Source organism: Lineus longissimus, chromosome 18 (genome assembly GCF_910592395.1).
Source record: "Lineus longissimus chromosome 18, tnLinLong1.2, whole genome shotgun sequence".
In the NCBI taxonomy this organism is placed as follows: domain Eukaryota; kingdom Metazoa; phylum Nemertea; class Pilidiophora; order Heteronemertea; family Lineidae; genus Lineus; species Lineus longissimus.
This window is the reverse complement of record NC_088325.1, coordinates 3,729,384-3,756,379: the sequence shown is the minus strand read 5'-3', so window position 1 is coordinate 3,756,379 and position 26,996 is coordinate 3,729,384. Positions and strand designations below refer to the sequence as shown.

The window sequence follows — 26,996 nt, the reverse complement described above, 5'->3', positions numbered from 1 at the left end:
CAAATGTATTATCACTGGATCCTCATAATGGTAACCATGCCATAAAGACATTGACATTTTTGTTTAAATGAAAAGACATTTTTAAGTATGTATTACCTTCAAATCCCGCGGTTCCAGTTAGCAAATTTCCTGCAAACGAGGTTGAAATTATTTTTGACCAATCAAATAGATGCAAAGATTTTATGCTTCGTTATGGCATGTTGACAGCTCAGTTCTAAAATAATATTCCCCATATATTGATCAAAATTATTCCGTCCAGGTAAATCAAAATAAAATGATATAGTCACCAATCAATAAAGCATGGTTCAAACCTCAGGATAAGCTAAGAGATGAAAAAATATGACCCTCGATACTTCCAGGAGAATGCCCCAAACGTGTGTGTTTACATTCTGAAAATGACCCCCTAAAAATACCGATCTGCATGGCTACGAGACTGCATGTCGTAACTTGTTGCAATTTCTTCTGAATCCAATCCTAGGCCTAGCTTGTACATTATATGCATTAACAGTGAGTAGGCCTGGTCCCTCTGAGTATTGACCCAGTCAGTTGCAAGGCATTGAATTTGGGAGTTGAAACGTCACTATGTCGTTGTTGTTTGGTTGCTAGACAACCAATACACACATGAACAAGCTTGCATGTACAAGCACATGGTTTACTCGTCTAGTGCATGCCACTTGATACCAAGTACATACACAAGTCACAAGTGATTCCATTTACAGGATATTTCTTCTTATTGCCTATTTTATCGGTTTCAGTTCAACTAAATCTAAAAAATGGCTGTACCTTTCTCAAACACCAAACTCCGTGTCCCAAAGGGATTTCAAAACATCTTGGAAGGACTTGCCCGAGAAGTCCTTCGGGCACAACCTGAGGACATCTATTCTTATGGTGCTATGTACTTCGAGAACTTGTTGAAGATCAGAGAAGGTAAGAACCTCTTTTGCTTTTGTTTCAAAGAGTGCTGTCATTTAGAATTATAGGGCCTAGGCCTATTTGGTTAAAATTTACAATCCCCGTTCAGAAATGACATAGTTTGATCACATTCTAATATAAAACAGTGGCGCTTCTTTAGTCAACCGATGACCTTTTTAAATTTTAGCTCACATGAATGAGCTTATGTTGTCACATGTCATACGTCGTCTGTGTTGCCGTCCATCCGTCTGTCAACAATATTGGCACATTTGCTCACTATTGAGTCTAGAAAGTTGAAACTTGTTGTGAGGATGTCTTGTGACAACATGATTTGACTCGAGAAAAATTATCGCCATTTGACCTACTTTCTGGGCTCATGCGGCCATCTTTGAAAACCTTATTTTGTCAATATCTCATGAACTCTGATATGTCAATACTTCTGATGAGGCTACATGACATAATGTACGGGTTTTTGATTTGACCTAGATCACAGAGGTCAAATTCTAAAATTTCAGCGAAGCATGTTTCGTTATTTATTGTCCTAGACTCTTCAAATTTGATATGTAGACACCGATTGGGCATCTGTACATATTAACAAAAACTCAGGTCAATGTGACATTATATTCAGGTGTAAGTAGGTCAGGTCATAAAACTCAATGTCAGTTATGTCAAGAAACCTTCACTGTGTTCCTCAAGGTGCATCATTGATCGCTATGATCAAGATTGACGTAGAGCGGCGTATAACATTTTGACCTTGACTTAGTTTCCAAGGTCAGAAAGGTCAAACTCTAAAATTCCACTGAAGTTGATACGTTTCAGTACTATTTGTCTGAGATTCTTCAAAGTTTATATGGAGACACCTATTGGGCATCTGTACAAGTTGACCCAATTCAGGTCAATTGTGACCTAGTTTATGAAGTTAACAGAGGTCAAACTCTACTCTAAAAGTGTCATTGACAGTGCCACATTTTGTCATTTCGAAAAGTCAATTTAACCTCCAATCCATGTACATGTATGTCATTTCATCTGCAACTAAATGATTCCCAGATGAGCACAATGTCCCCAGGACAATTCATTTTGGGATTTGAACGGGGATTGTAAACTCATGCCTTGTATTTTTGTGTCTACAAGACTAATGTCAGAGACATCCTATTCATCCACAACAACACCTGTTCTTACATAATACATGTCTTAATATCGACACGTCATTACGTTATGTTCCACTGAAGACAAAGTGATAAATTAATGAGACGTGGCAATAAAACAGGACCTCTGGCATTCTTCTTATTGCCACAGACAATCAAATTGTATTTCAGATAACGCTTTGTAATTGTTGTGTTAGGGTTGACCCATTAGACAAAAATTCATTTTCAGCTTGGCCTGGGCCTTGGTTGGCTATTATATGAAATGTACGTTTTGCCTTTCAGCAATTGGGGGAACTTGTGTTGTGTGCCTTTTTGCATTTTTATTTCTTTTTGTGATTTGTAATATATTTTCATCATCTAATGTTTCGCACATGATCTGTTTACAATCATGCAACAGTCCTTGATGTTGGAGATGTCGCTTGTTTTGTATGGGACAAGGAGACGTGTAGATCACATAGAATCATTCAAAGTACTTTTACCTGTGCGACACGAGGAAGATAAATCACAAATGGCAAATTTCCTGTGCCAAAATATTTCCATTAAAAAATGCGTCAGACATTTGAATCGTCCTTTCAAGGGGCAACGATTGGCTTCGAAAAAACACAAACATTGGCCATGTTATGTTGGCAAAAATATCGCCATACTTCTAGAAACATACCATGTAAAATGCAAGATGTATTACACTGTCATAACTGTGTAACCACGCAGAAAAGTGCTCAGTGTATCGTAAATGACTATATTGTGATGTCACAATCACCATCACATGATGTAAATGATGATTTCTAACTATATGACCAGTGGGGATTCATTTGGGAGGGAAGGCAGATGGACCTGTGATTGTAGCCATGTGACCTGAAATTTGCTCAGGAAAATCAAGTGCTGTGACTAGAGTAATGAAAAGGAATGCAGTTTCAATCTGCTTACTCTTTAACGGTTAACCATAGGCACCACCATTGCCATTGGAACTTGAAATCCTAAAGCAATTAGAACTCCTTCAAAATGAAGTGAATGTCAATTTTAATTCAAGGGTGAGACTGAGAGTCTCTTCTCTGGAAAACAAATAACTGACTCCAACCCTTGAAATTGGTATTCACTTCCTTTCGAAAGAGTTCTAATTGCTTTAGGATTTCAAGTTCTAGCCAGTGGTGCCCTTGGCCTTCACCTGTCCTTCTCGTAATCTACTGATCATCTGCCTTTGCTGCTTATGCCCCCCACTTGACTTATGGAGTCCAGTCAATATGCCAGCTAAACCAACATATGTCAGCATGTCTGTCGCAATGATATTTACAGTTGACCAATTTGAAACAATATTTTCAGTCTATTCCGACGCTGCCAAAGAATGGGAAGACTATGAACTATTGTCCGACATTTACATTGAGACTGTAGTCAAAGCGTTATGCAATGAAAAAGACGAGACTCTGACGGTTTATAAAGATGTGGACGATGCTCAGACGGTTGAAACAAATTGTTAGCACTCTCTACTTCCTAAAGCGCCAAGCACGAAAAAAGATAGGAAACCAATATGACCTTGACCTCCGACTTTGAGGGTTACGATTTTGTCTTTAATAAACAAGTTCTTGCCTAAAAAAGCTTTGTTGCTTTTATTAATATTAGCCTGCTTGGTCATAGGTCATCCATCCACCCATCCATCCATCCATCCATCAATCCATCCATCCGACCGTCCGTCCGTCGGGCCGACCATCCGTCCGTCCAACCGACCATGCATGCATCCATCCATCCATCTGACTCTGACGGTTTATAAAGATGTGGACGACACTCAGACGGTTGAAACAAATTGTTAGCACTCTCTACTTCCTAAAGCGCCAAGCATGAAGAAAGTTGCTTGCTTTTGTTGCTTTTATTAGCCTGCTTGGTCATAGGTCATTAGCCTGCTTGGTCAAAGGTCATTAGCCTGCTTGGTTATTAGCCTGCTTGCTTAGTTGCTTGCTTTTGTTGCTTTTATTAGCCTGCTTGGTCATAGGTCATTCATCCATCCATCCATCTGACGGTGAAGGTTGAGACTCTGACGGTTTATAAAGATGTGGACAACGTTCAGACGGTTGAAACAAATTGTTAGCACTCTCTACTTCCTAAAGCGCCAAGCACGAAGAAAGTTGCTTGCTTTTGTTGCTTTTATTAGCCTGCTTGGTCATAGGTCATTAGCCTGCTTGGTCAAAGGTCATTAGCCTGCTTGGTTATTAGCCTGCTTGCTTAGTTGCTTGCTTTTGTTGCTTTTAGCCTGCTTGGTCATAGGTCATTCAGACGGTTGTAACAAATTGTTAGCACTCTCTACTTCCTAAAGCTCCAAGCACGAAAAAAGATAGGAAACCAATATCCTCGACCTCCGACTTTGAGGGTTAGGATTTTTTTAATAAACAAGTTCTTGCTTAAAGAAGCTTTGTTGCTTTTATTAGCCTGCTTGGTCATAGGTCATCCATCCATCCATCCATCCTTCCAACCATCCAATCATCCATCCGACCATCCATCCGTCCAACCGACCATGCATGCATCCATCCATCCATCTGACTATGACGGTTTATAAAGATGTGGACAACGTTCAGACGGTTGAAACAAATTGTTAGCACTCTCTACTTCCTAAAGCGCCAAGCACGAAGAAAGTTGCTTGCTTTTGTTGCTTTTATCAGCCTGCTTGGTCATAGGTCATTAGCCTGCTTGGTTATTAGCCTGCTTGGTCAAAGGTCATTAGCCTGCTTGGTTATTAGCCTGCTTGGTCATAGGTCATTAGCCTGCTTGGTCAAAGGTCATTAGCCTGCTTGGTTATTAGCCTGCTCGCTTAGTTGCTTGCTTTTGTTGCTTTTATTAGCCTGCTTGGTCATAGGTCATGATTAGCCTGCTTGGTCAAAGGTCATTAGCCTGCTTGGTTATTAGCCTGCTTGCTTAGTTGCTAGCTTTTGTTGCTTTTATTAGCCTGCTTGGTCATAGGTCATCCATCCATCCATCCATCTGACGGTGAAGGTTGAGACTCTGACGGTTTATAAAGATGTGGACAATGTTCAGACGGTTGAAACAAATTGTTAGCACTCTCTACTTCCTAAAGCACCAAGCATGAAGAAAGTTGCTTGCTTTTGTTGCTTTTATCAGCCTGCTTGGTCATAGGTCATTAGCCTGCTTGGTCAAAGGTCATTAGCCTGCTTGGTTATTAGCCTGCTTGCTTAGTTGCTTGCTTTTGTTGCTTTTATTAGCCTGCTTGGTCATAGGTCATTAGCCTGCTTGGTCAAAGGTCATTAGCCTGCTTGGTTATTAGCCTGCTTGCTTAGTTGCTTGCTTTTGTTGCTTTTATTAGCCTGCTTGGTCATAGGTCATTCAGACGGTTGTAAGAAATTGTTAGCACTCTCTACTTCCTAAAGCTCCAAGCGCGAAAAAAGATAGGAAACCAATATGACCTTGACCTCCGACTTTGAGGGTTATGATTTTTTTTGATAAACAAGTTCTTGCTTAAAGAAGCTTTGTTGCTTTTATTAGCCTGCTTGGTCATAGGTCATCCATCCATCCGTCCATCCGTCCATCCGATCATCCGACCCTCGGTCAATCCATCCGACCATCCATCAATCCGTCCATACATCCATCCATCCATCCATCCATCCATCGGTCCGTCCATCCGACCATCCATCAATCCGTCCATACATCCATCCATCCATCGGTCCATCCATGACATGGGTCTGTTTCAGTGTTTGTCTTCCATTCATTTCGAGGACAGGACCTTACACCAACAGTGTGAGGACGTACAGCAAGCCGAGGACACTGACACAGGTCCTCGAAATGAATGGGCAATGCTGTCCTCAAAATGCATTCCTAAAGTCTTTTAAAGTAATACTGAGCAGAGTTAAGAAGTAGTCTACGGCCACCCCATGCGTCTGTGACTGTCCGTCCGTCCCTCCATAAACTTTTTGCCTTGTCAGCGCTCTTTTGTTTTCATTTTTTGACGGATCATTTTCATCATCCATGTGTGCATATACATGGGCCCATGATCTAGGCCAAGTTCGATTTTGAGCGCAATTCGATTCCTGATTTGGCCACCAGGGGCTCTTAGGGCGCTCCTTTTTTTATCACAGGTACATCTATTGCGGACACATCATATAATACAGGTTTTCGATTTGGCCTTATTTTAAGGGAAAACTAGGTCAAATGGCATAAAAAATGTCCGCTTCCTTATTGGTGCCCTTGTCAGCGCTATAGCATCTTCCATTTTTGACGGACCCTTTTCTTTTTCATATGTATGTATATGACCCTAAAATCTAGGTCGACTTCGATTTTGGGTGTGGTGTGATTCTTAGTTTGCCCACTAGGCGGCTTTTTCTGAAAAACTTAAAAATGGTCTAGCTCCCATATCCTTTGAGCAATACAATATCCTTTGAGCTAAGATGCTCAGTCTACTGTAGGTGCAGCTACTTAAGTTACATCATTTATAATACAAGTTTTTGATTTTACCAAATTTCAAAACATCTCCCAACACTCCCCATCCCCCCTGAATTCCTACTGCCAGGCAGGCACAGTGCCCTTGGCACTATTTTTTTCATTCTGCTGTCGTCGACTATTCTCCATCAGTTTTTCTTCTGTGATGGAGAATTTTGGAAAGCCCTCCATTCTGACTTATTACTATACATTCATTATCATTACGCTTTACCAAAATGGTCCCGACCCTGAAACATCTGCCGTATAATCTAAGACTCACAGAGCTAAACATGTTTTTCGCTTCGACCCAGGAAAACCTAAATAGTCGCTACAATCATGACATGGTTACTAAGCGATTCAGATGTTCGTAAAGTAGAACCTCTCTTAGTGGACACCGCTCTATAAAGGACACCCGCCCTATCTAGGACACTAGTTTTTGTCCCAAATTTGTTGTTGCCATTCAATTTGACCTCTCTTATCAGGACACCATTAGGGACAGCATTTGTTAGTTCCGAGGGTGTCCTTAATAGAGAGCTTCTACTGTATTGTTCCAGCAAAACCATCCGCATGTAGAAAAATACAAACGTAGAACTCATCCAGGCACCACGGACCACTCTAGAAAGCGTACTAAGACCAGATGTAGATTGGACATTGGGAAATACTCCTTTTTCTGCGCATGGTGGAAGATTGGAATTCACTCCCGGAGTATGTGGTCTCAGCTATTGTAATAGTGTGGATTCCTTCAAGAGGTTGTCGGATAAACACTGGGGAGGAGATCCCTCATTGTTAGAATACTTTCAGGATTCACGAGGATTAAATTCAGCATTTAAGATCATAGCTTGAAGGTTATTCATTATTGCAATAGAGAGGAAATTTTCACGAGATTAAATTTGACGTTTGATTCTCTATTAGCGAAAACAGCTAAAATAAAACTCTAGTGAAAATTTCCAGGTTTACAGTAATAGGACCTTGATTTGTACACGTTATTAGCTCACCTCTTAGCAGAGGTGAGCTTATCCCATACCGTGGCGTCCGTCGTCCGTCGTCGTCGTCGTCGTCGTCGTCGTCCGTCGTCGTCCGTCGTCCGTTAGCAGGGCACGTTTCGTAACTGTTAGAGCTATTGAGTTGAAACTTGGTACACATGTACCCTTATGTAATGACACCTTGGAGACCAAGTTTCGGTCCGATTCGTTTCATGGTTTGGCCACCAGGGGGCCAAACGTTAAAAGTGAAAATATGCAATATCTCCCTTAATAGTAGTCGGGAAATTTTGAAAAAAATATGGTAGGTACTTCTAGCAAAGGTGCATCATATATCCTCCGGGTTTTTGATTTGACCTCCTTTTCAAGGTCACAGAGGTCAAATGGTGTAAATTGGCCATTGGGATGTAACGATGGCACGTTTCTAAACTGCAATGACTATTGATACCAAATTTGGTACACATTTACCCCTTAGTCAGGTGATCTCAGGGACCGAAGTTTGGTCCAATATGATTCACCACTTGACCACCAGGTGGCAAAATCCAAAAACCTTAAAAATGTGATTATTCCTTAACTTCTTGCCCGATTGCCACCAATTTGATATCATGGGTACATCTAACCACCATACAGTATATGTCACACAGGTTTTTAATTTGACCTTCTTGTCAAGGTCACAGAGGTCAAATGGCGTAAATTCGCCGTCAGGCCGTAACTATGGCACGTTTCTTAACTGCAATGACTATTGATCACAAATTAAGTACACATGTACCCCTTGGTCAGGTGATCGCAGGTACCGAAGTTTGGTGCGATCAGATTTGCCGTTTGGCCTCCAGGGAGGGGGCCAAATCCTAAATTCTTCAAAATGCCATTATTCCTAGTAATGACTTGCCCGATTGGCACCAATTTTATATCATAGGTACATCTAATTCTAACAACCATTCAATGTGTCACCCGGGTCTTCTTTGATTTGACCTACTTTTCAAGGTCACATAGGTCGAATGTACTGTAAATTGGCCATTTTGGGGAAATTGTAATTGCTTGGACCTACATCAAACCTAACACTACATGACACAATACCATGCTCTTTATCCATCTTTCCTCCACATGAGGTGAGCACAATGGCCCTGGCCATTTCATGATAATGTAAATTGAGGACAATTAATTTAAACAGCACAAGTTCAGTTATTTTTTTGAAGTTAAAGTTAAGGCACTACGTGTCCTATGCTAGCAGCTAAATCGTTTGAAGTTAAGGCGCACGCATGCAAAACCTAAATAGTCACTATGGTTACTAAGCGAAATGATGATGATGATGATGATGATGATTACCGACACTCAGGTACATGGGACCATGGCTTTTCGTCTCATCTGACAGTCACTCAGGTATTTCATACGTTGTACGTGTTGTGAAGAGCCAGGAATTTTAGTTCCTTGAGAGCCATGCCGGTTCATCTAGAAATCCTGGGTTCTCCCCGGGATCGAACCTGGGCCCAATTGTGTGGTAGCCAGCAAACCTCTAGGCTATCAAGCTCAAAATTTAGATTATGATGTACATGGCTAGTCTTACTACCATATATGACTACCAACACAACCAATTTGATTTGAACTAAGCCAATTTTTTTCTGTTCAAGCTTTGCAACCCGTTTTTAAAATGTTTATTATCACCTGATAATATCGCGTGATGGCTGTCACTATTAAAAGAAAAATTCGCATGAATTTATGAATATTTTCAATAAAGGAGGTCACATCTGCTAGTACTTTTAGCTATTAAACCTGTTTTCAAATGAAGACTGTACAGGACTTCATTAGGCCAAGGGAATGAAAGTCTTGGATTGAATACTTTCCTTCGGACTCCTAAGTGCATGTGTTTTTTTCATTATTCATTATTGGTTAAAAGTCCACTGATTTCTCTGGTCAGAAAAAGTGTATTTTTGCATTTAGTGGTTCGAGTTGGACGGCATTCTAAGACGTTCGTTCCCTTGGCCTTATTCATGAATAACTGCAAAACATCTGTGGATTACATTGGTGGTGTAATTTCTAATGATGATTTTAGTTCTTTGTAAAGCCATCAGATGGCATGGCAGTAGTTTTTACTGAAAGCTCATTGAGTCCATCTGAATCGCTTGGTCATTGTTTATCTGGTACCTATATCCCGAATGCCAGTGGTCATTTTGGAGCAATGCGGATGTCCTGAAGTGAAAGTGAAAAAGGCCATTCCCCTCTTGTGCTAGGCCTCTACCATTTTGACCACCAAGGTTAATTTATATTTGAAGGGAGTACATGTAGAAAGGGGGGTAGCTAGCTAGGGGTGGGTGGGGGTGGGGGGCAATGTCCCTGCAGACGTCACCAAAGTGTGTTTTTGACTGTGATAGCCACGCCCATGGTAGAAGACCATGAGGTTCATGATAGGCCTATACAATCACAAACTTGTTGGGCTCAGACTCATCGATTTCTAGATTATGTTCATTTGCCCCACAAGGATGTCACCTTGAAAAAGATCTACTCTGAGTGTTCGTTCAAATTTAAACATATCTCTTGTGTAAATATAATTCTGGTGTGTCGATAATGTCCATTGCCCTTCTTGTAGGATGCTGTCCTAAATTTTCTTATCTCAAACTCATCATTGATCAGATTATTTTCATTCGCCCCACAAGAATGTTTTCATTAACCCAGTTCACGAGGTCACAATGTTGAAACTTTTTACCGCGTGATGGACTTTCATGTAAATAAAGTTTGTTTTTCTAGAGCTACTGTTCCTTTGTTGATATTAGGGGTGGAAACTACTGAATTCTGGTTTTCCTTCACTCGGAAAGGCAACACCTTGGTCAGGGGCACACCATGACAGGCTTCAAAATTGAACACAAATTTAAAAAAATCTTTTAAGGGGACCAGGATTTTGAGCTAGAAGCGCCTGGTCCCTTTCTCTAAATTTGATTTGCAGCTTTGCCTCCTAAAGTGTGCATTATCTAAATCTTTTCTATCCTAAACGGGTTATAAATACAGTGAAACCTCCCTTAGCGGAAACCTCTCAATTAAGGACAACCTCTCTATCGAGGACACTAGTTTTGGTCCCAAATTGGCTGTTTCCATTCAATTTGACCTCTCTAATCAGGACACCTCTCTATTAAGGACAGCACTTGTCAGCCCGGAGGGTGTCCCTAATAGAGAAGTTCTGCTGTAGTGTAATGCCAAATCAATGAAATGAAATAGGTAGTCTTTAAGTTCTAGTGTTTTAGCAGGGGCGGCCGACCCTGCCTTTCTCAATTTTCTTGAATGCCCTGCCTTTTTTCATCTGTGGCCAATGCATTTTCCATTTACAGCAGGGGCCAGGTGCTGCACCATGTCCTTTTTCAGATTGTGCCCTTTTCTACCCTGTCCCTGGCTTTTCAGATTCCTGTCTGAAATGCTAATGCCATAATGGGCAGCGTTTCCCCGCCCAAAAACAAATTTGAGGGAGAGTTAGCTGCAGGAACAGATCACTTTGTTGATTGACTCCAACCTTGGAATTGTTCTGGTGAAGTGACCTTGGCAATGACTATGTAAATATTTTTGTAACCACACTCCCCGCCATTGAACTGTCAACCAGTTCTCATTGACATAAGTCATTGGTGTTGACCTTTGACCTGGTCAAGATGATTCGGTTACCATGAGACCAAAGATGACCCTGCAGTTCTTGTTGACTTGTTAACAAGTCGAAGGTTTGGGGCTCCCTAAGCTTTTGATGACTTTTAGGATATGGTTAAGATGATTTGCTTACCAGAGATGACCCTGCAGTTCTATTGTTGTTGACTGTGGATGGGGCTCCTGAAGCTTTTGATGATTTTTAAGATAGGCCTTCATTGTTCTTTAGAGAGATTCATTGTCTTGATCATCTGAGATCTCACGAGCCAGTGAAGACAAGTATTACCCCCCAAGAAAAAGTTTTTCAGATGCAGGCCTATTAATATTTTACGTCATGATCTTACTTTCCATGTACAGAGGATGATTTAGTCATCATGAGGGCATCATCATTAATTGTGAACTTCGATCTGCTTCACCACCCTCAGTTTGACCTCATACACCAAAATACAAACGGGGTACCTGCCAACATCCTCTAACAAAACGTCCCCATTCTGATTCCCAACAGACAATTTTGTCAAATAAATACACATTTTTCTGGCACTGCAGAATTCTTCAAAATCCCATTAATAGAATTAACGGTGCCAATCCCACAAATCCTGCCCATATTTTCATCTATCCCAGCATCACAAAAAAGACCATTCCTCCCTCAGCATAGAGCCAGCCTCTGGCAACAGAACCCTATATGTCCCTTGAGATTTAGCATCAGCTGAATAATTAATGTCGTCACTACAAAATTAGATTGCGTTTATCTGCGACAGTTTACGGAGATATGTGAAATATTGTGGTCTGTACATCTAGCATGTGTTTTCTTCTTCTTTAGCAGTCGCTGCATATATCATTGAGATTTCTAATGTACGATAAGCAAAAATGCCAGTTCTTCTGATTACATTTTGATATAAATTTTAGGAGGTCTTATTCTCATGGGAGTAGGCCTAATGCCCCTCCACGTAGGAATGTAATAGCTAGCATTTTAGTAACGGGGGGGGGGGGGGGGGAAAAACACTCTTTTGCCCTCTGTCATTCTGAAAATTGGCCAAAATCTGAACTGAAATGCATTTTTGACGACTTTTTTCTCAGAGGGGGCATTGGCCAACAAAGTAACCTGCCTAAAGTCTCACAACAATAGTGGGGTTTTAACTAAAGATCTCTTGACTGCAAGCCAAAAGAGTGTCTGAGCCACTATTCCACAGCGGCCCATGCTGCTGTCCTGGAAAAGGCCCTTTTCCCCTCGAATACACCACAAGTTATTTACATAACTAACAAATGAAAAGTAATTGCCGGAGCCCTAACGCATATACATAAATAACTTCTTTGTCAACTTTGATTCTTTGGCATAATTTTTACAATTGATTTTTGGCTTGGCGATTTCGCCTGGGGCGGCCTTCGCCAAACATGATCAATATTCCATGTGTCTTCGATTACATGTGTCGCAAACTGACATTGTGTGCTCGGAAAACAAAAGAGCCAGTAAGGCGCGTTGTTGCTATAATGAAATTATTTCTACGGATGTCGAACGCGGAAGTTGATGTTTTCTTTGTGACTATTGCTGCCCTGTTTACCTGTGGCCTCTGGCAAGTCACTTTCACTTTCACTTGTGTGGTGGAAGGGAAAATATTAGAATATTGGTGGTCTGGGTTGCCGGTGTGGCACAATGGAAACGTTGGCGCCTGTCGCAAAAACTTTTCCCATTCCAAGGACTGGCTGCCTCAGCAAGTTGTTAAGCCTGCCTGGTCCTCGACAATCTGGGTAACTGGCTGCCAGGGTGATCTTGTGACTATCACTCACATATAAACTAGTCTTAAATCATTTATCTAATTTAGACTGCAAGATGAGATATGAATACTGATAATTCTCCATAAATTTTTAATTTTTATTATCAGATGTGGTCCCAATTTCCAAGTTAGGTCACGATGTCAACGAACTCCATTGCATTCGTCAATAGGATATGAATAACAGTTTGAAGGGTGTTTGATGTCCTTCAACAATCAATGATCAAAATCCTGTGTCTCAACTTTATTCACCATGAGTCAGTGAAATGACCTGAATTGGGCATATTAAGTCTTTTATTTGACAAGATAGAACTTGTCGACAGGTTTTTTGAATGATAAAAACTAGGGTAGACAGTTCTGTAAAAATTCAGAGTGGGTCACAATATGTGTGTTCAGGTTGGCTGAAGGGGAGCTTCAGGGGTACATTGAAAAGTAATACATGTAAAATTATTTTTAGCATACATACAAAAAGTATGATTACAAATGCAATGAAAGTTCTCTTCATATGGTGTTGGGCTCCCCTCGGGAACAGCAATTTGCTCTTCATTTTGAGAGGTTGCACTTGAGCGAACATGGCAAATAAAACAAGGATAACACAAGTAGTTTAGTAGTTTATTTGTGGATGTTGGCCTCTCAACAGCACGATTGTGGACCCCCTTCACCACCCTCAACATCCCTGAGCACAAGTTATGTCGAAAAATAGAACACTTGATGATTCATATGTGTGCAGCCCATCACTACCCTCACCATGCTCTTGATTTTGAGGTGTGTGAGTCAGCGTTGGATCCTGTTCTACACTCTGGGCATAGATTGAGCTAGGGCAGGCATAACCGAGCTTACTGTTGCCATGTTAGCAGAAAAAGAGTGATCATTGCTCAGTCGATATAGCGACATTAGCCGAATAGCATCCACCATACTTTGGCTACAAAGTCATCTCTTCCACAACTAGGCCTACATACAATTGCGAGGAATATTGTTTTGCCATCTACGGCCAGGAAGAAATTGCCCAATGATTAATCTCAATTGAATTGACAAAAAGTCGATTGTTGCATCAACTGCCACACCAGGATTATAACATTGTGATAAAAACTTGCAGCGTGAATAATTGGGTGTGTTAACTCCATCCATCATTTATTCCTCACGTATGGAGATTGATATTTGAAAATTTGCAACACAATAAACATATAGATTCAATACACTGTCTAGCCAGCAGTATATTTTTCATTTGTGTGGCATCCAATTGCTATATTATACAGCACAAAAGCTATCCGTATGTGCAGTGAATTAATTGCATTGGTTCTTCGGCCTCAGATATTGGATATAATCAGGAGTGCTATAGACTGAGACAACCACAGCTGGTGCATGTATTCAATGCTCCTATTGTCTGGACATTTTCAAATAAAGCTTTAGGTGGATTCAAGGACTATCTCATGATCTGACAGTGGAGTTCCAGGAAGACAATTCAGGGTTATTTTCGGTGGATATAACCCAGTGCGTGGAATTCGAAAACGAGCTATCATTTTCACTGCCGGCGCTGTTGTACTATCTCGTGTACACTGTCTAGGTCACACCCATCGAGTCTGCTCAGAGGCTGTTCTGCAGGAGTGAGTCGTGTGCTGTGCTGGACTACAGGTTGTGTGTTAGGAGGATTGCTTATTTCTTGCTGGTTGTAGGTGAGGTAAGGAGCCAAGGAGCCGGTGATTCACCAGCAGCTGTAACTACTAATCCCACTTCTCTCTGACTGTGAATTTGCTAAAAAAGGCAGGTAGGATATATTCAGTGCCTTGCTGTAGCTGGAGCAGTAGTGAAGAAATTGCATTCCTCTGAAACTGGTGTGGGAAAATCTACTGTAGACAGTGTATTGGAATACTAGTATTGGTCCAATTTAATTTTGGATAGGGCCTATTGACATTGGATTATCGAATCTTTCGTAGTTTTGGATTAACTTTGGATTTTGATCATCAAAATGGGGTGTCGGCAAAGTAAAGAGAAGGATGGGGATATAGGGACTGACGTACCCGGAAATCGGCCAACCGAAAATCAAAATGCGGTCGACAAGAAGGCGGCTATCATGATCGAGGAGGATAAGGGGAGTGTTGGAATAGATGAGGATTTTCCGTTCATCGACGATAATGGGGATACACCCAACGCGGAGAAAAAGCTGAAGGATGGAGAAGTTAAAGGTGAGGTTAATGAAAATATAGAAAAAAGCGAGGAACAGAAAAATGAGTCAGCTCCAAATAATATTTTTGAGGGGCGGGACAGCATGGTCGTAAAAGAAGAGACGACAGATTCGGAAAATGTCCAAGTCATTAAAGAGACTGGCGATAATGTTGAGCATGAAAGAACTATTGTTACCAAGCAAGTTAAGGTTGTCCGGGAGGAGGTTGTCGTAGTTAAACCTGGTGATGAGGTTCCGCCACCCGAGGGGACAAAGCACGTCGAAACTGAGACTGTTACCGAAAAGCATATTGTTACGCAAAAGTTAGTCGAAGTTCAGCCATTAGATTCTAGTCAAGAGCCTACTAGGATCATTTTGGAAGAGCACCATGAGGTGCAGACCATTGGGGAATCAGATACTGCCCCTGAACCAGCAGCAGAGCCTGAGCCAGTATCGGAGCCAGAGACCATACCCGTACAAGAGCCAGAGCAAGAGGTTGCCCCAGAACCTATCGTAGCTGAGAAAGAGGAAGTACAGGAGAGTACACCAGAGGCCTTGCCCGAACCAGAAGTCATTGATGTTCAGCAGGTTGAATTTGTTGAGTCTGCCCCTGAGCCAAAAGCAGAGGAACCAGAACTGGTTGTTGAAGCTGCCCCCGAGGAGGCTCAAGAAGAACCACAAAGCCTACCAGAACCAGAACCAATTGAAAGTCAACCAGTGGTGCTAGAAGAGAATGACAGTGATATTCCAATGAATCTGCCTGAACCGGTAGAACCAGTGCCTGAACCAGCCGAGCCATTAGTTGAACCGGTTAAAGAAAATGTTGTCGAGTCAATGCCAGAACCAGTCGAGTCAGATCAGCATGAGGAGCCGCAGCCTGTTACTGAGGAACCTATGGAGCCTGTTCACATACAGATGTCAGAATCTGCACCAGAGGAGAGTCCTGCACCGGAGGTGATTGAAGAAGAGGTGGCATATGTTGAGTCGCAGCAAGAGGAGGTTGAGGAGGAGGCACCGCCAGCACCAGAACCTGTTGTAGAAGAGCCAGTTCCAGTCGAAGAGGAGAAGCCTGTTGAGCCTGAGCCACAGCCAGAAGAGCAGCAAGCCCCAGAACCTATTGTTGAAATTGAGGCAGCTGCTGCACCAGAGGTCGAGGAAATGCCACCAGCGCCTGAGCCAGCTGTTGAGGAGGTGCCCCCACAGGCTGAGGAATTGCAAGAACCTGTCACTGAGATAGAAAGTGCGCCGGAACCAGTAGTGGAGGAACTACCCCCTGCACCAGAAGAGCAGCCATCAGGGCCAGAAGCTGTAGAGGAGGTGCCCCCACCTGCTGAATTACTGGAGCCTGTTGCTGAGGCGGAAAGTACACCCGCACCTTTTGTGGAGGAACTACCATCTGCACCCGAGGAGCAGCCATCAGAGCTTGAAGCTGTTAAGGAAATACCCCCTGCGCCAGAATCTGCACCAGAACCAGAAGCAGCCCTAGAGGAGTCGACAGAGCATCCGGCCCCCGAAACTGCAGCTGACGACCTTCCTGCTCCCTTAGAATCGCAAAACCAAGAGACATTAGAAAATGTAGAAAAGTTACCAGAACCTATCGCAGAGGGCGCTAGTCAAGATCATGACACACAACCTGCTGTAGTCCAAGATAGTTAAATATGAGACATTTTGAGACAAGATAGTTCAATTTTAAATGACTTTTGTGGAATCTGAGATGGTCGACTGTACTGGACTATCTGGAGCTCTAGATTTCCCTAAGATAAAGAAGCTTTTTTATTGCCTTACTGAATTTGGGGATGACTGAACATTTTATTTTCGCAAAGTCAAACGTGCATTGCTTATCTGATATGTGACTCTCAATGGGGTATTGAAAAATACTACTATGTTTGGCTCTCAGTGCTCAGTTGCTGTCGGGATATTTTTATGGAGTCCAAATTGAAACGATTATTGGATAATGGTACGTGATTGTCACTGGAATGTTGCATTCAATGATTGCTGATACGACGTGATTTTGGAATACAAACGTTTGACTGAATATCTGGGAGGTCACGTGACTCTGTCGAGGATTCCAAGATTGTTTTAATTTAGATGCTTTCCTTCCATGTGTGGACACTTACTGTAAATACACCCCTGAGTCATCCTTTAAACGGAACAAATGGATGTCAATTTCATAGTCGTTTCATACATCATAATGGAGTATATGCCTCTTGCCCAATGGAGCATATTCCAAGCCGCCCCTCCATGGAGCGGGAGTCTGATTACCAAAAACTCAACATATAACCACACCCCACAGTAGTCAATCAAGATATCTGGGTTCGGGCTATTACAAAGTGCCCACACTGAGTTTGCACTAACTCGAAATTGACATCCATAACATTTCAGCCCGGGGATGCCTTATAGAGGTGAATTTATAGTAAGCTGTTGGTTCAGACTTTTTAAAGTCCGTTCTGTTTTTGCTGGATAAACTTTTGTTTCGGATTCGGACGAAATTATTTCGAAAATGTACATTATGACGAACTGTCCTATTTGTGATTCTAAAAATCATTTTATAATACATAAGCGGCGGAACATGTCTACTTTCTATGAACAGTGTGGATAATGATATATAGATATATATACGCATATACTCTAAGTGTACAATCGAAGTGGATTACTAGTGGATTATGCATGTTGTAGCGTTCTGTTTCGCTCTATCGTGAACAGGACAGCCTGTACATTTCATGTAGGATGACATATAGGTGATTATTATAGACGTCGCTGTACATATCCGAGCAGGATTAGTGGTCGGTACTTATCCCAATGAACTAAGGATATTTTTTGGAATTTCTATTGAACAAATTTAAGTGTGCCCACCCATTTGTCATGTTCTTTTCTACTGGTAAAAACTACCAGAAAAGCTATATTGCAAGTGACCTCCCTGAAATATTTTTGCTCCTAAAATCCGTCAATTATTCCCCCAACAATCCTAGATTACCATAAGAAGTTTTGAATTGAAATTGATAAAAATAAGTTTTTTGGGTGAAGCAGCAGTTTTCTAACCAGTTATGCAATTTACTACATGACATGAAACAAGGTGCCGAAATTAGTAAAATTAGTGTGCCTATATTAGTGAGGAAAAAAGGAACCTGGACCAAACTTATGCAATTGAAAGGCCTGGTTAGGTAATGGGCCAGCCTACATGTTAAGAAATTTCATACCAAAAGATTTTTCTTTTAAAAGATCTTGAAATATCCTTAGTTTTTTGGGCTTGAGACCGTTGTCCGTTGCTATATGGTGTTATATATATCATGCCAGTGTCCTGTGTTGGATTATACAGCTAGTCAAAAACAACAGTCTCGTACAAGTGGAGTCTATTATGCCGTGCAAAATATCATGATATCATGTCTGCTACTTGCACTGCCTCGTTGCCATGGATACTAGATCGATGTGTGGAATATAAAATCAGGATTTGGAATTTTTGCTGCCGCACTCTGGATTATAGCATTCACGCTTTGGATTATGCTGCAAATGTGTAGCAGTGGTGTCATCTCACATTTTGTGTGGAGATAAACTTCAAGTTGTTTTAACTTCAGAGTTCATGAGTATCAGTGGCCTAAGGCCAGATTAAAAAATTCCCTGTTTCTCATCAGTATGCGCCTCCAAAATATGTTGTTGCATATATGCAACAACATATTTGCAACAACATATATGCAACAACATATTTTTCTCAAGCCAACACATATGTTGAAAAATATTTTTGAAAAAAAACTCAAAAAGCACCCAAAGCATTTAGATCAACCTCTCATGAGAGAATTGAGATTTTTTGAGATTTCAGAAAGTTTTCAGGAGAAAGACAAACTCGGAATTTCTTTGTCTGGTCTTTTAGTGGGTTTTGTCCTTAGTTTGCCTGTATGTCCTGTATCTTTAGTATACATACAGAGTTTTGGGCTCTAAAATTGAGGTTTTAACAGTATCAATAATAGCAAGAATTACTGATGACTAATCTTTATAAATTCTTGCTAAAATGTAACTTATACCAGATTTTCAATTTCAGTAAGTAGTTTTTTGTGACAAAAATCAACGATATTAGAGTATAGACCTGTCAGAAATCATGATAACCTCACTTGTTATTTACTTTTCAATTCCACAATAGTCCTGCAGATTTATCTGGTGACACATTCTTTGATATCGAGATCTGGCATCTAGGGTAATTTGATCGAATTTTTTATCAAGTGGCCGGGTCACACATGATCAGATGAAGTGCCCCTTCCAGAGAATTCCACCAATTTGTTCTGTTCTACTTTCGGGTGAGAATGTTATTGTCCTAATGAGGAATATAGGAGAATAACCTGATGACCTGGGAGGGGTAATCACTTCTTGTTGTTATGAACTTGTAATTCTAAACAACTTGATTTATAGTAAATCACAGTTTAGAGTGTAAATGCCCTATGAGCCCAGGAAGCCTCTTTGGAATTCAGTGGTTATGGTTAGGCAACCAAAATCACTTAAGCTGGTGCAAAATACAAAAGCAGTCAATAGAAATTGAAACCTCTACATATGATGGTATTGAATGTCTCACCAAAACCGCTCAGGTGGAGAAAAATGTTAGTCAAAACCTCGGCTATGTCTCAGTGATGGTCTACATTTTAGCTCTTTCGCGAGACAACCAATACCTCCAATCGGTATCAATTTCTTTAGTGAAAAGATTCACTCGCCACTGACAAAAGCTGTGTAAAGCTCTAACTGATCTAGTTTCTCACTCCTAACATCCACTCAGATTGTTACATAGTGCACATTTCTTGGCCCATAATGGGGTATTTTATAGGCCTTCTATATTGCCATTGACGCTGCTAGTCAATCAAGTATAGGCCTAAAGAAACTTACTCCCCTCATGGGCCTACCAAAGTGTACACAAACACTGGCTTAATTTCTGCAGTGGACGTTAGGCATGCGAAACTAGAGTATATGAAAATGAGAGCCCCCCCCCCCCCCCCCCCCCCCGTACATCTCCTGAGCAATTTATTGCACATATGGGGAAGTACACACGTGCTTTATTGCACTTCAGACATGAATAATAACTAAACTATGACCAATAATATCACATTCTGCCTCCAGTTCTTCAGACACAGAACACTCGTGATTGTTTGAATGCAATTATGCCGCTCACCATGTCGCATTGTTGTGGTTATTATGAGAAAAAACGCGTTTGTGTCGCTGGAACCAAGGGACAATGGCTGTGAAGAGTATCATAGATAATGGATGCCAAAACATGCACAAATGCAAACTTTTTCTATCATTTTGTTTTTGTGAAAAGATATGGACCAGGATGTGTGTACATCAATTTTGAAAATGTTATGGACTGCATGTATTTGGGTTCAATGAATCAATGTCATCCTCCCAGAAAAAACCTTTGGGTCGTTTCTAAGATACTGTAAACCAGGAAATATTCGTGACAATTATTGTTCGCAGTTTTGTAAAATTGCAACTTTGGCGTAGTTTTAATTTAGCGCTTTGAGAACGCTGCAACAGAAATTTGAGTTTATGTTTGTTTTTCGTGGCGTTTTTTCTTGCGGATTTTGCTAAATGCGAAATACGCGAAATTAAAACGCACGCAAAAATTACCCGGTTTACAGCAAACACACATCCCCCCCCATCGCCACCACACCCTGCCAAGATTTCTGTCCTTCAGTTCCAAGTTCACCAAAATCATGATGGGCTGATATATAATCACCTCACAGCATGTTGCAAAATTCTGTCTTCTTTGGGGTAATTTGCTGTCATAACCATGGCACAGTTTGTAATTGCGATGCCGGATGTTATGTCACCTTTTGTGTTGATGACATTAAAGGTTGCATCATTTGTCATCGGTAATGATAGCTAATGGTACCATGATGACATGCTAACCTGGGGGAAATGTGAAATGGGTTTTCGGGATGAGATGAGATGAGATGATGATTAGTTCCAAGATGATGGGCCTCTTAAAGAGGTATGCCGTTCATATTCTGGTGGTCCATGAAAATAGAAATGCAACTGGTCAAGTACCCTTCACTGTGCATTGTAGTGTGTATTGCACTATGCACACAGTGCAATTCACAGAATTTGGACATGAAAAATGAACAAATTGCAAACTTTTGGCTTTGTGAACATCACCCTGTTTGACTAGTATTCTTGCAAAATTACTGGACCGCCATATATATATTTGCCAAACATGCTGAATGAAAATGAGTTTCGTGATGAAAGTGTCATAATTGCAAGAGGCCCTAATGTATCATCACGTTTTATGTACACTGGCTGCCGGAGATGATAGTCGCTATTTTCTATATACCCGGCGAGGCAAAGAATAGAAATCAATACTTTGTGTCCATGATGTATGTATTTCTGTATCAGGTAGTGGTTGGTTATGGTTACAGTCGGCTGAGGGGAGTGTGCGGTCGTTGGTGAGCTTCGGAGGGGGCTGGAAGCCATGTTAAAATTTATAATGCTAGTGCAAGAATGTGTAATAGGGCCATTTTTATGAGAAAATTTGAATGCATGCATTTGCACTGGTCTGGTATTAAAGTTGACATATATTGCCGATAGCATTGAACTTCGCTGTCCTGATGCATTTTCCATTGGCCTCATTTTAGTTTTTCATCATTCTCTCAAAATGGAAAAAATACCTGGCCACCTTTAATTGTTATTGCAAGGTTATCATGTCTTTCATAAACTTCTTATTGGGTCACCTCGTGTCCCCAAATTAGCCCCCCCCCCACCCATTACTCAGCTTTTGTGAGGTATGTCAAAGAAATTGAGAAAATTTTTCAAAAACACTGAAAGGGTAGACTAGTTTTAATTTACTCTTGCCGCTGTGACTGTGTGCCAGTAGGCCTACCCGATTTTGGACAATCGGTGTGGTCGGGGAAGATTCTTTATTTTAAACCAGATAACATTGGCAGACTGGTTTCAAATGTCATCTTGAAATAAAGGACAGAGTCGTTTTAAAAAGAAAAGTCGAATCCGTGTAAAATGCTTGGCCTGATTGAGCCACAGATATGGAGTCTCTGTTTGTTTTGATAATTTGATGGTTTCCGTGGAAACCACAATGTTTATATTGCTAGTTGTAGATCCAGATGGTTGAAGCTCAAATCAGAGGTGATCTGAGGCCCCGCAAACGAGGGATTTGATCACTGCAACACACAATCACAATCGCATGTGATGAAAATTGCCTGAGACAAGAATCGCGATCAAAGTGACCTTTGATCAATATCTAACCCAGCAATGACCAGTTTACCTGCAGACAAGTGATCTATTGCACATTAAGTGATAATAATCCCAGGTTGCGGGGATTCAAATCTCCCGTTTGCACCGCGCTTGAATAATTCTGTCGAAATTTCATTTTCTATCTGTTTACATGTTCATGATAAATGTGCGATTCGATTCGAGGCCAATTTTTGAGATTTCTAAATATTACTTTTATAATAGAAGGTAAAATAGATAGTATTCATTATTGCGGCTGTAGGTTTTTAATAAAACATCGCTGAATTGGCTCAGCTTTTTATGATTGTAATCTGATTGTATTCAATGTTTTTCACGCTAACTTGAGCAGAGATGGAAGTAAATATATAGGAATAATGTATATCTAAACCGGTTCTTGTTGAATTGGACTGCAGACGTTTAAAAAGTGGGACTTTCCAGTCGAAGGTGTTGGTTGTTACAATGTAATTTGGACTCGCTTATGAAAACGCCACGCCTACTTGTAAGGTAAGATGTTACAATTATAGCCCCTGTTACAGTTATGGCCTCTTTATGCATAAATGTACACTGCAAGCTGTTTTCTACGAGATAGAGTCTATAATTGTACCAGCTTACCTTATAAAAAATTCCAACCTTTCAGATTTGGGGCCCATAATCGGGAGGTCATGATTTCGACTCTCAGATGGATCACTGTCCTTCGTCTTGGTGCCCTTATGCAAGGCACTTAACCCTAAAACTTACGTTTACATGTTCTGTCTGGTTTCATGGATGTTTGACGTTCCCATGGTAACAACACTAGTTCCTGATGTACACTGCTACGATTAGTGTTTTATCGCCATGACAATGAATTTCACTCATGTTGCATCCGTTCCTGCAAAGTGTCGCGCAAAACAGATTTTTTTTTCCAGCGACCTGCAGTAATTATTGCATGTGACAAAAGTCTGTTGTTTGTGGCGTTTGTTGCAGGTGCTTACAACGAAAATCTGTTGTTGCTGTGCACTGTGATAAATACCGAACACTGCGATGACCTCATTACCCGCACACAAGTAATCTTTTTGTCACTCATTTCAAGGATCATGATTGCGGGTTGCGGGAATAGAAATATCTCGTTTGTGGGTGGGGTGCTTTAGGAAATGCTTGAAGTCGAGTGGCACTTCTTCTGCTTCAAGATTACATGTTTTCATCATAAAAAACCTCTCAGCATTTGATAAAAATGTCTGCAACAGTTGGAATTGCACAAAATGCAAGGTAACATATTTTGTTAGAACACTCAATGCCACCTGGAAGTAGTTTCAGGGGTTAAAAGTCGCACAGCTTTTATGTGATCTCAGATCGAGTTTTGAATGTTAACCCTGGACACGCCATGATGCCAAATGATAGGGCCATAGCTAGGGGGGAGGGGGGCAGTGAGGCAAAAGGGTGTCTTGCTCCCTCCCCCAACCCTGTGAGAAACAGCTAACTACAGGCTGGAATGCTTTCCCAAATCATACTAATTCAATCTTAACAAACATGGTGTTAAATTTGTGTTTCCATCTCGAGATTAACTGGCTGATAACCAATTCAAAACTTAGCAGCGAAAATGTTGAAGTAATCAAGGTAAATGTCAAATGAAAAAAAACAGTCATTGTATAAAAATACATGGTAACAGTTGCATGATGACATTAGCATGATTATGGCAGTTATTTCGAGGTGTGGTGTCAGCTTAAAGTTCATCATTAAGAAGTAGGAGAACTTTTATATCTTGCCAATTCAATTAACTTTAGATAGAAAAGAGATTTTGTATGATCCATTTCACGATACCATGGTACTAGAGGCAAGAAGAGCCTAAAATGGACACCTCTTATCAGGACACCTCTCTATTAAGGACAGCACTTGTCAGTCCCGAGGGTGTCCTCAACAGAGTGGTTCTACTGAATTCTAAAACCAAGTGATCCGCACAGTCCAAATTACAATTGACATCCCTCAAATTAGTCACGCGCTACCCAGCGTGTAGGTCACGCATAAGTCGCGTGTGATATTTACGCAACCTTCGAAAAAGCATAGAGCGATAAGTGTGCAACTGACGCGAAGCAGAGGAGATGTTAATTGTGACTTGGACTGTATGGTGGAGGGGGATTTTAATTCTTAGATGACATGTACTGTCCAGGTCTCAAAATATACACACACCCTCTACATGGGCCAGAGACATTGTTCTTTAAACAGTGTATTCTACGAGGGTTTCCTCCAGAAAGGGGGATGGAGGAAATGATGCCCATCTAATTAAATTGATATGGCCTTAAATTGATGTGGCCTCAGAATAGAATGATATTCATTTTGACGTCAGATTGACGTCTGAGTTTATGTTAGATTCAGATGTCAGGCGTCTTTCCGTGTCCAAGGTGACCGCAGTGTTGTTTGGTGATTTGTGGTTTTGTGTCCACAAAATATATAGTACATGTAGTACGCCTATCATATTGTTTTTAACAGATCGAAAAGTTACTTTTGAATTTTTACACTGATATGCTTCGTTTTTACTCACGAAAACTATTATTTGATATAAAGCCGTTATGTTTTATAATCTACATGTGTATAGGGGGCACTGTATGCCTGTATCGCTAGTATGTTAGTTAGTGCAGTGACAGATAGGTCCGATAAGCTGTATGTATTGCGTTCATATCATGTGCAGTGGAACCTCCCTTAGCAGTCTATAATCCGGACACCCTCTCTATTAGGGACAATGATTTCAGTCCCAAGTGGGACGTTCCAATACGATTTGACCTAAATAATCAGGACACCTCTCTTTTAAGAACAGCATTTATCAGTCCCTCAGTCCCAAGGGTGTCCTTATTAGAGAGGTTCTACTGTACGAAGATTTCCAGACCGTAAATCATGTGAACTAGGAGATGTTCTCCAATGTACAGGATAATGAGCCGTATTATAGTTTTCTTATATGTTGCCATGGTTACTAGTGTGTACTTCTTCACCGGTAGTTTTCAATTGCATTCGGAAAACATTGAAATAGGAATAAATAAAAGCTAGTCTTAATTTATTCTTGATTGAACAATTTTTTCCTTGGATTGGACATGAACGTTGACAAATTAAAGTCGATTTTCAAATTGCTTCTACTGTTTGAAATCAGCAGCCTGGTCCACAGGATGACCTTGTCCCCAGGATGATCTTATTTTCCGCCATTACTACTACTGCTTGTACACTTGTAGCCATGATGGTTTCTTGTGTTTTTTATCAGATTATGGAATAATGAAAATGCTTTGTAAATTGATAACTAAAATAAACAACTATACTGGCTTACTGTAAAACCCGTTATTTTTGCGAGCCTACTATTTTCGCGAGAGGGGATAAAATCCCAAACTTATGAAAATACCAAACATATTGTTTTATCGTTGGAAAGGGCCCCCATGTGTGGAAATTGATGGCTGCAAAATCGGGAAGAGATATTTTCATGACCACAGCGCCTTGAAAAGAGTGGTCACAGTACAGTGAAACCTACTTTAGCAGACACCTCTTAATTAAGGACAACCTCTCTATCGAGGACACTACTTTTGGTCCCGAATTGGCTGTTTCCATTCAATTTGACCTCTCTAATCAGGACACCACTCTATTAAGGACAGCACTTGTCAATCCAGAGGGTGTCCTTAATAGAGAGGTTCTACTGTATATATGACAACTACAACTAGTACCATCTAGGACAACATCCATAAATTTATTCAACTCTCATTGAATGTCTTGTCTGTCTCCTCCTCAAGAGTTTATAAAATTTTTACAAGATCTCGAAATTTTCTACGACACTCTAAAATACAGTCGAAATCACAATTGACATGCTGTAAATCATGTCATTGGTGCGTCAGTGACGCGTCATTGACACAGGTCACACCTAAGTCGCACGTAATAAGCGCATCACAGGTGCGTCATTGGCGCGCGTACGTTGGGCGTCACTGCCGCGAAGCAGGACAGAAGTTATTTGTGTCTTGGACCGTGGGATCATTAGTATCTTCTATACAGGATGGCCCACTAAAAAATCGTGCCGACTGAAAGACTAGAGAATAAGGCCTAGCTGTGCCTCTTTCAATTTGCACCACCCTACAGCTACTGAAATGATGATGCTGTGCCCAGGGATACGACATTTCTAACTTCCAACTCCTAAAGGTGTTTCGTGACAGCATCAATAGGAAGATATCTGCCTCGGCTCTATCTAAAACTTTGAATTTTCGAAATTGTGCCACAAATAAGCATTTTAGAGGCATATTTTTCAAGTAACATCAGTTCTAATGCAACATTTCATGTGGAAATGTTTCAGTTTCTTTGCTCTGAACACCATCTCATCCCTGACAACTGCCAATCTTGCCTAAGGACAGTTTACCTGGCCCCTGCACGATTCCATCACAAACAAAGAAAAAAAAGTAGCAAAGACATTTTTATGTGCCACCCTGTGGCATTCATTACATATTGGCAAAACATCTGATCCTAACCCAAAGGACAAACCATCAGCATGTAAAGTACAGTCTGATCCAAGTTAACTTGGGCTCAGGTTGTGTACATTCTGCAAAACACGATGTACTCAAGTTTTGGTTGCAGTGAAGTTGAATTTTTAACTATACTGCCGCACTCGGAGGAAATCTTATCATGTAAACCATAGTCATGATGCTGATAGCTTCTCTAATTTTTAATGGAATCTTTCATGTATTTTTCTTCATAAATGTCGACATGGTGCGTGTTTCCTGATAGAAAGTGTCACATATGCCCTGGGCGTATGCTTAGGTGTGAGCAGTGTCAAAGATGACTTTCTTCA

The 26,996-nt window shown here is 40.9% G+C and overlaps 2 protein-coding genes across 12 annotated transcripts in view; both read left to right on the top strand.

Moving 5' to 3' along the window:
* Positions 1-195: 195 nt before the first annotated feature.
* The window catches only part of LOC135502527 (caldesmon-like), a 272,930-nt gene continuing 246,129 nt past the window's right edge, over positions 196-26,996 (top strand). For 10 of the 11 annotated variants that reach the window (XM_064795455.1, XM_064795453.1, XM_064795456.1 and 7 more), the window contains exon 1: positions 669-927. In XM_064795455.1, coding sequence (XP_064651525.1) covers positions 774-927 — 154 coding nt within the window. In that variant the 5' untranslated portion in view covers positions 669-773. Of the gene's footprint in view, positions 260-668; positions 928-26,996 lie in introns of those variants that run through there. The other variant, XM_064795443.1, reaches the window with a different exon arrangement.
* LOC135502494 (fibrous sheath CABYR-binding protein-like) lies at positions 13,510-25,494 on the top strand. The gene has a single exon (XM_064795394.1). It carries the CDS (start codon positions 14,804-14,806, stop codon positions 16,652-16,654), a length of 1,851 nt encoding a protein of 616 aa, XP_064651464.1. The 5' UTR covers positions 13,510-14,803; the 3' UTR covers positions 16,655-25,494.

Excerpts from the sequence above, each read along its gene's own strand:
- LOC135502494 (XM_064795394.1), top strand. The coding sequence starts at position 14,804 with ATGGGGTGTCGGCAAAGTAAAGAGAAGGATGGGGATATAGGGACTGAC.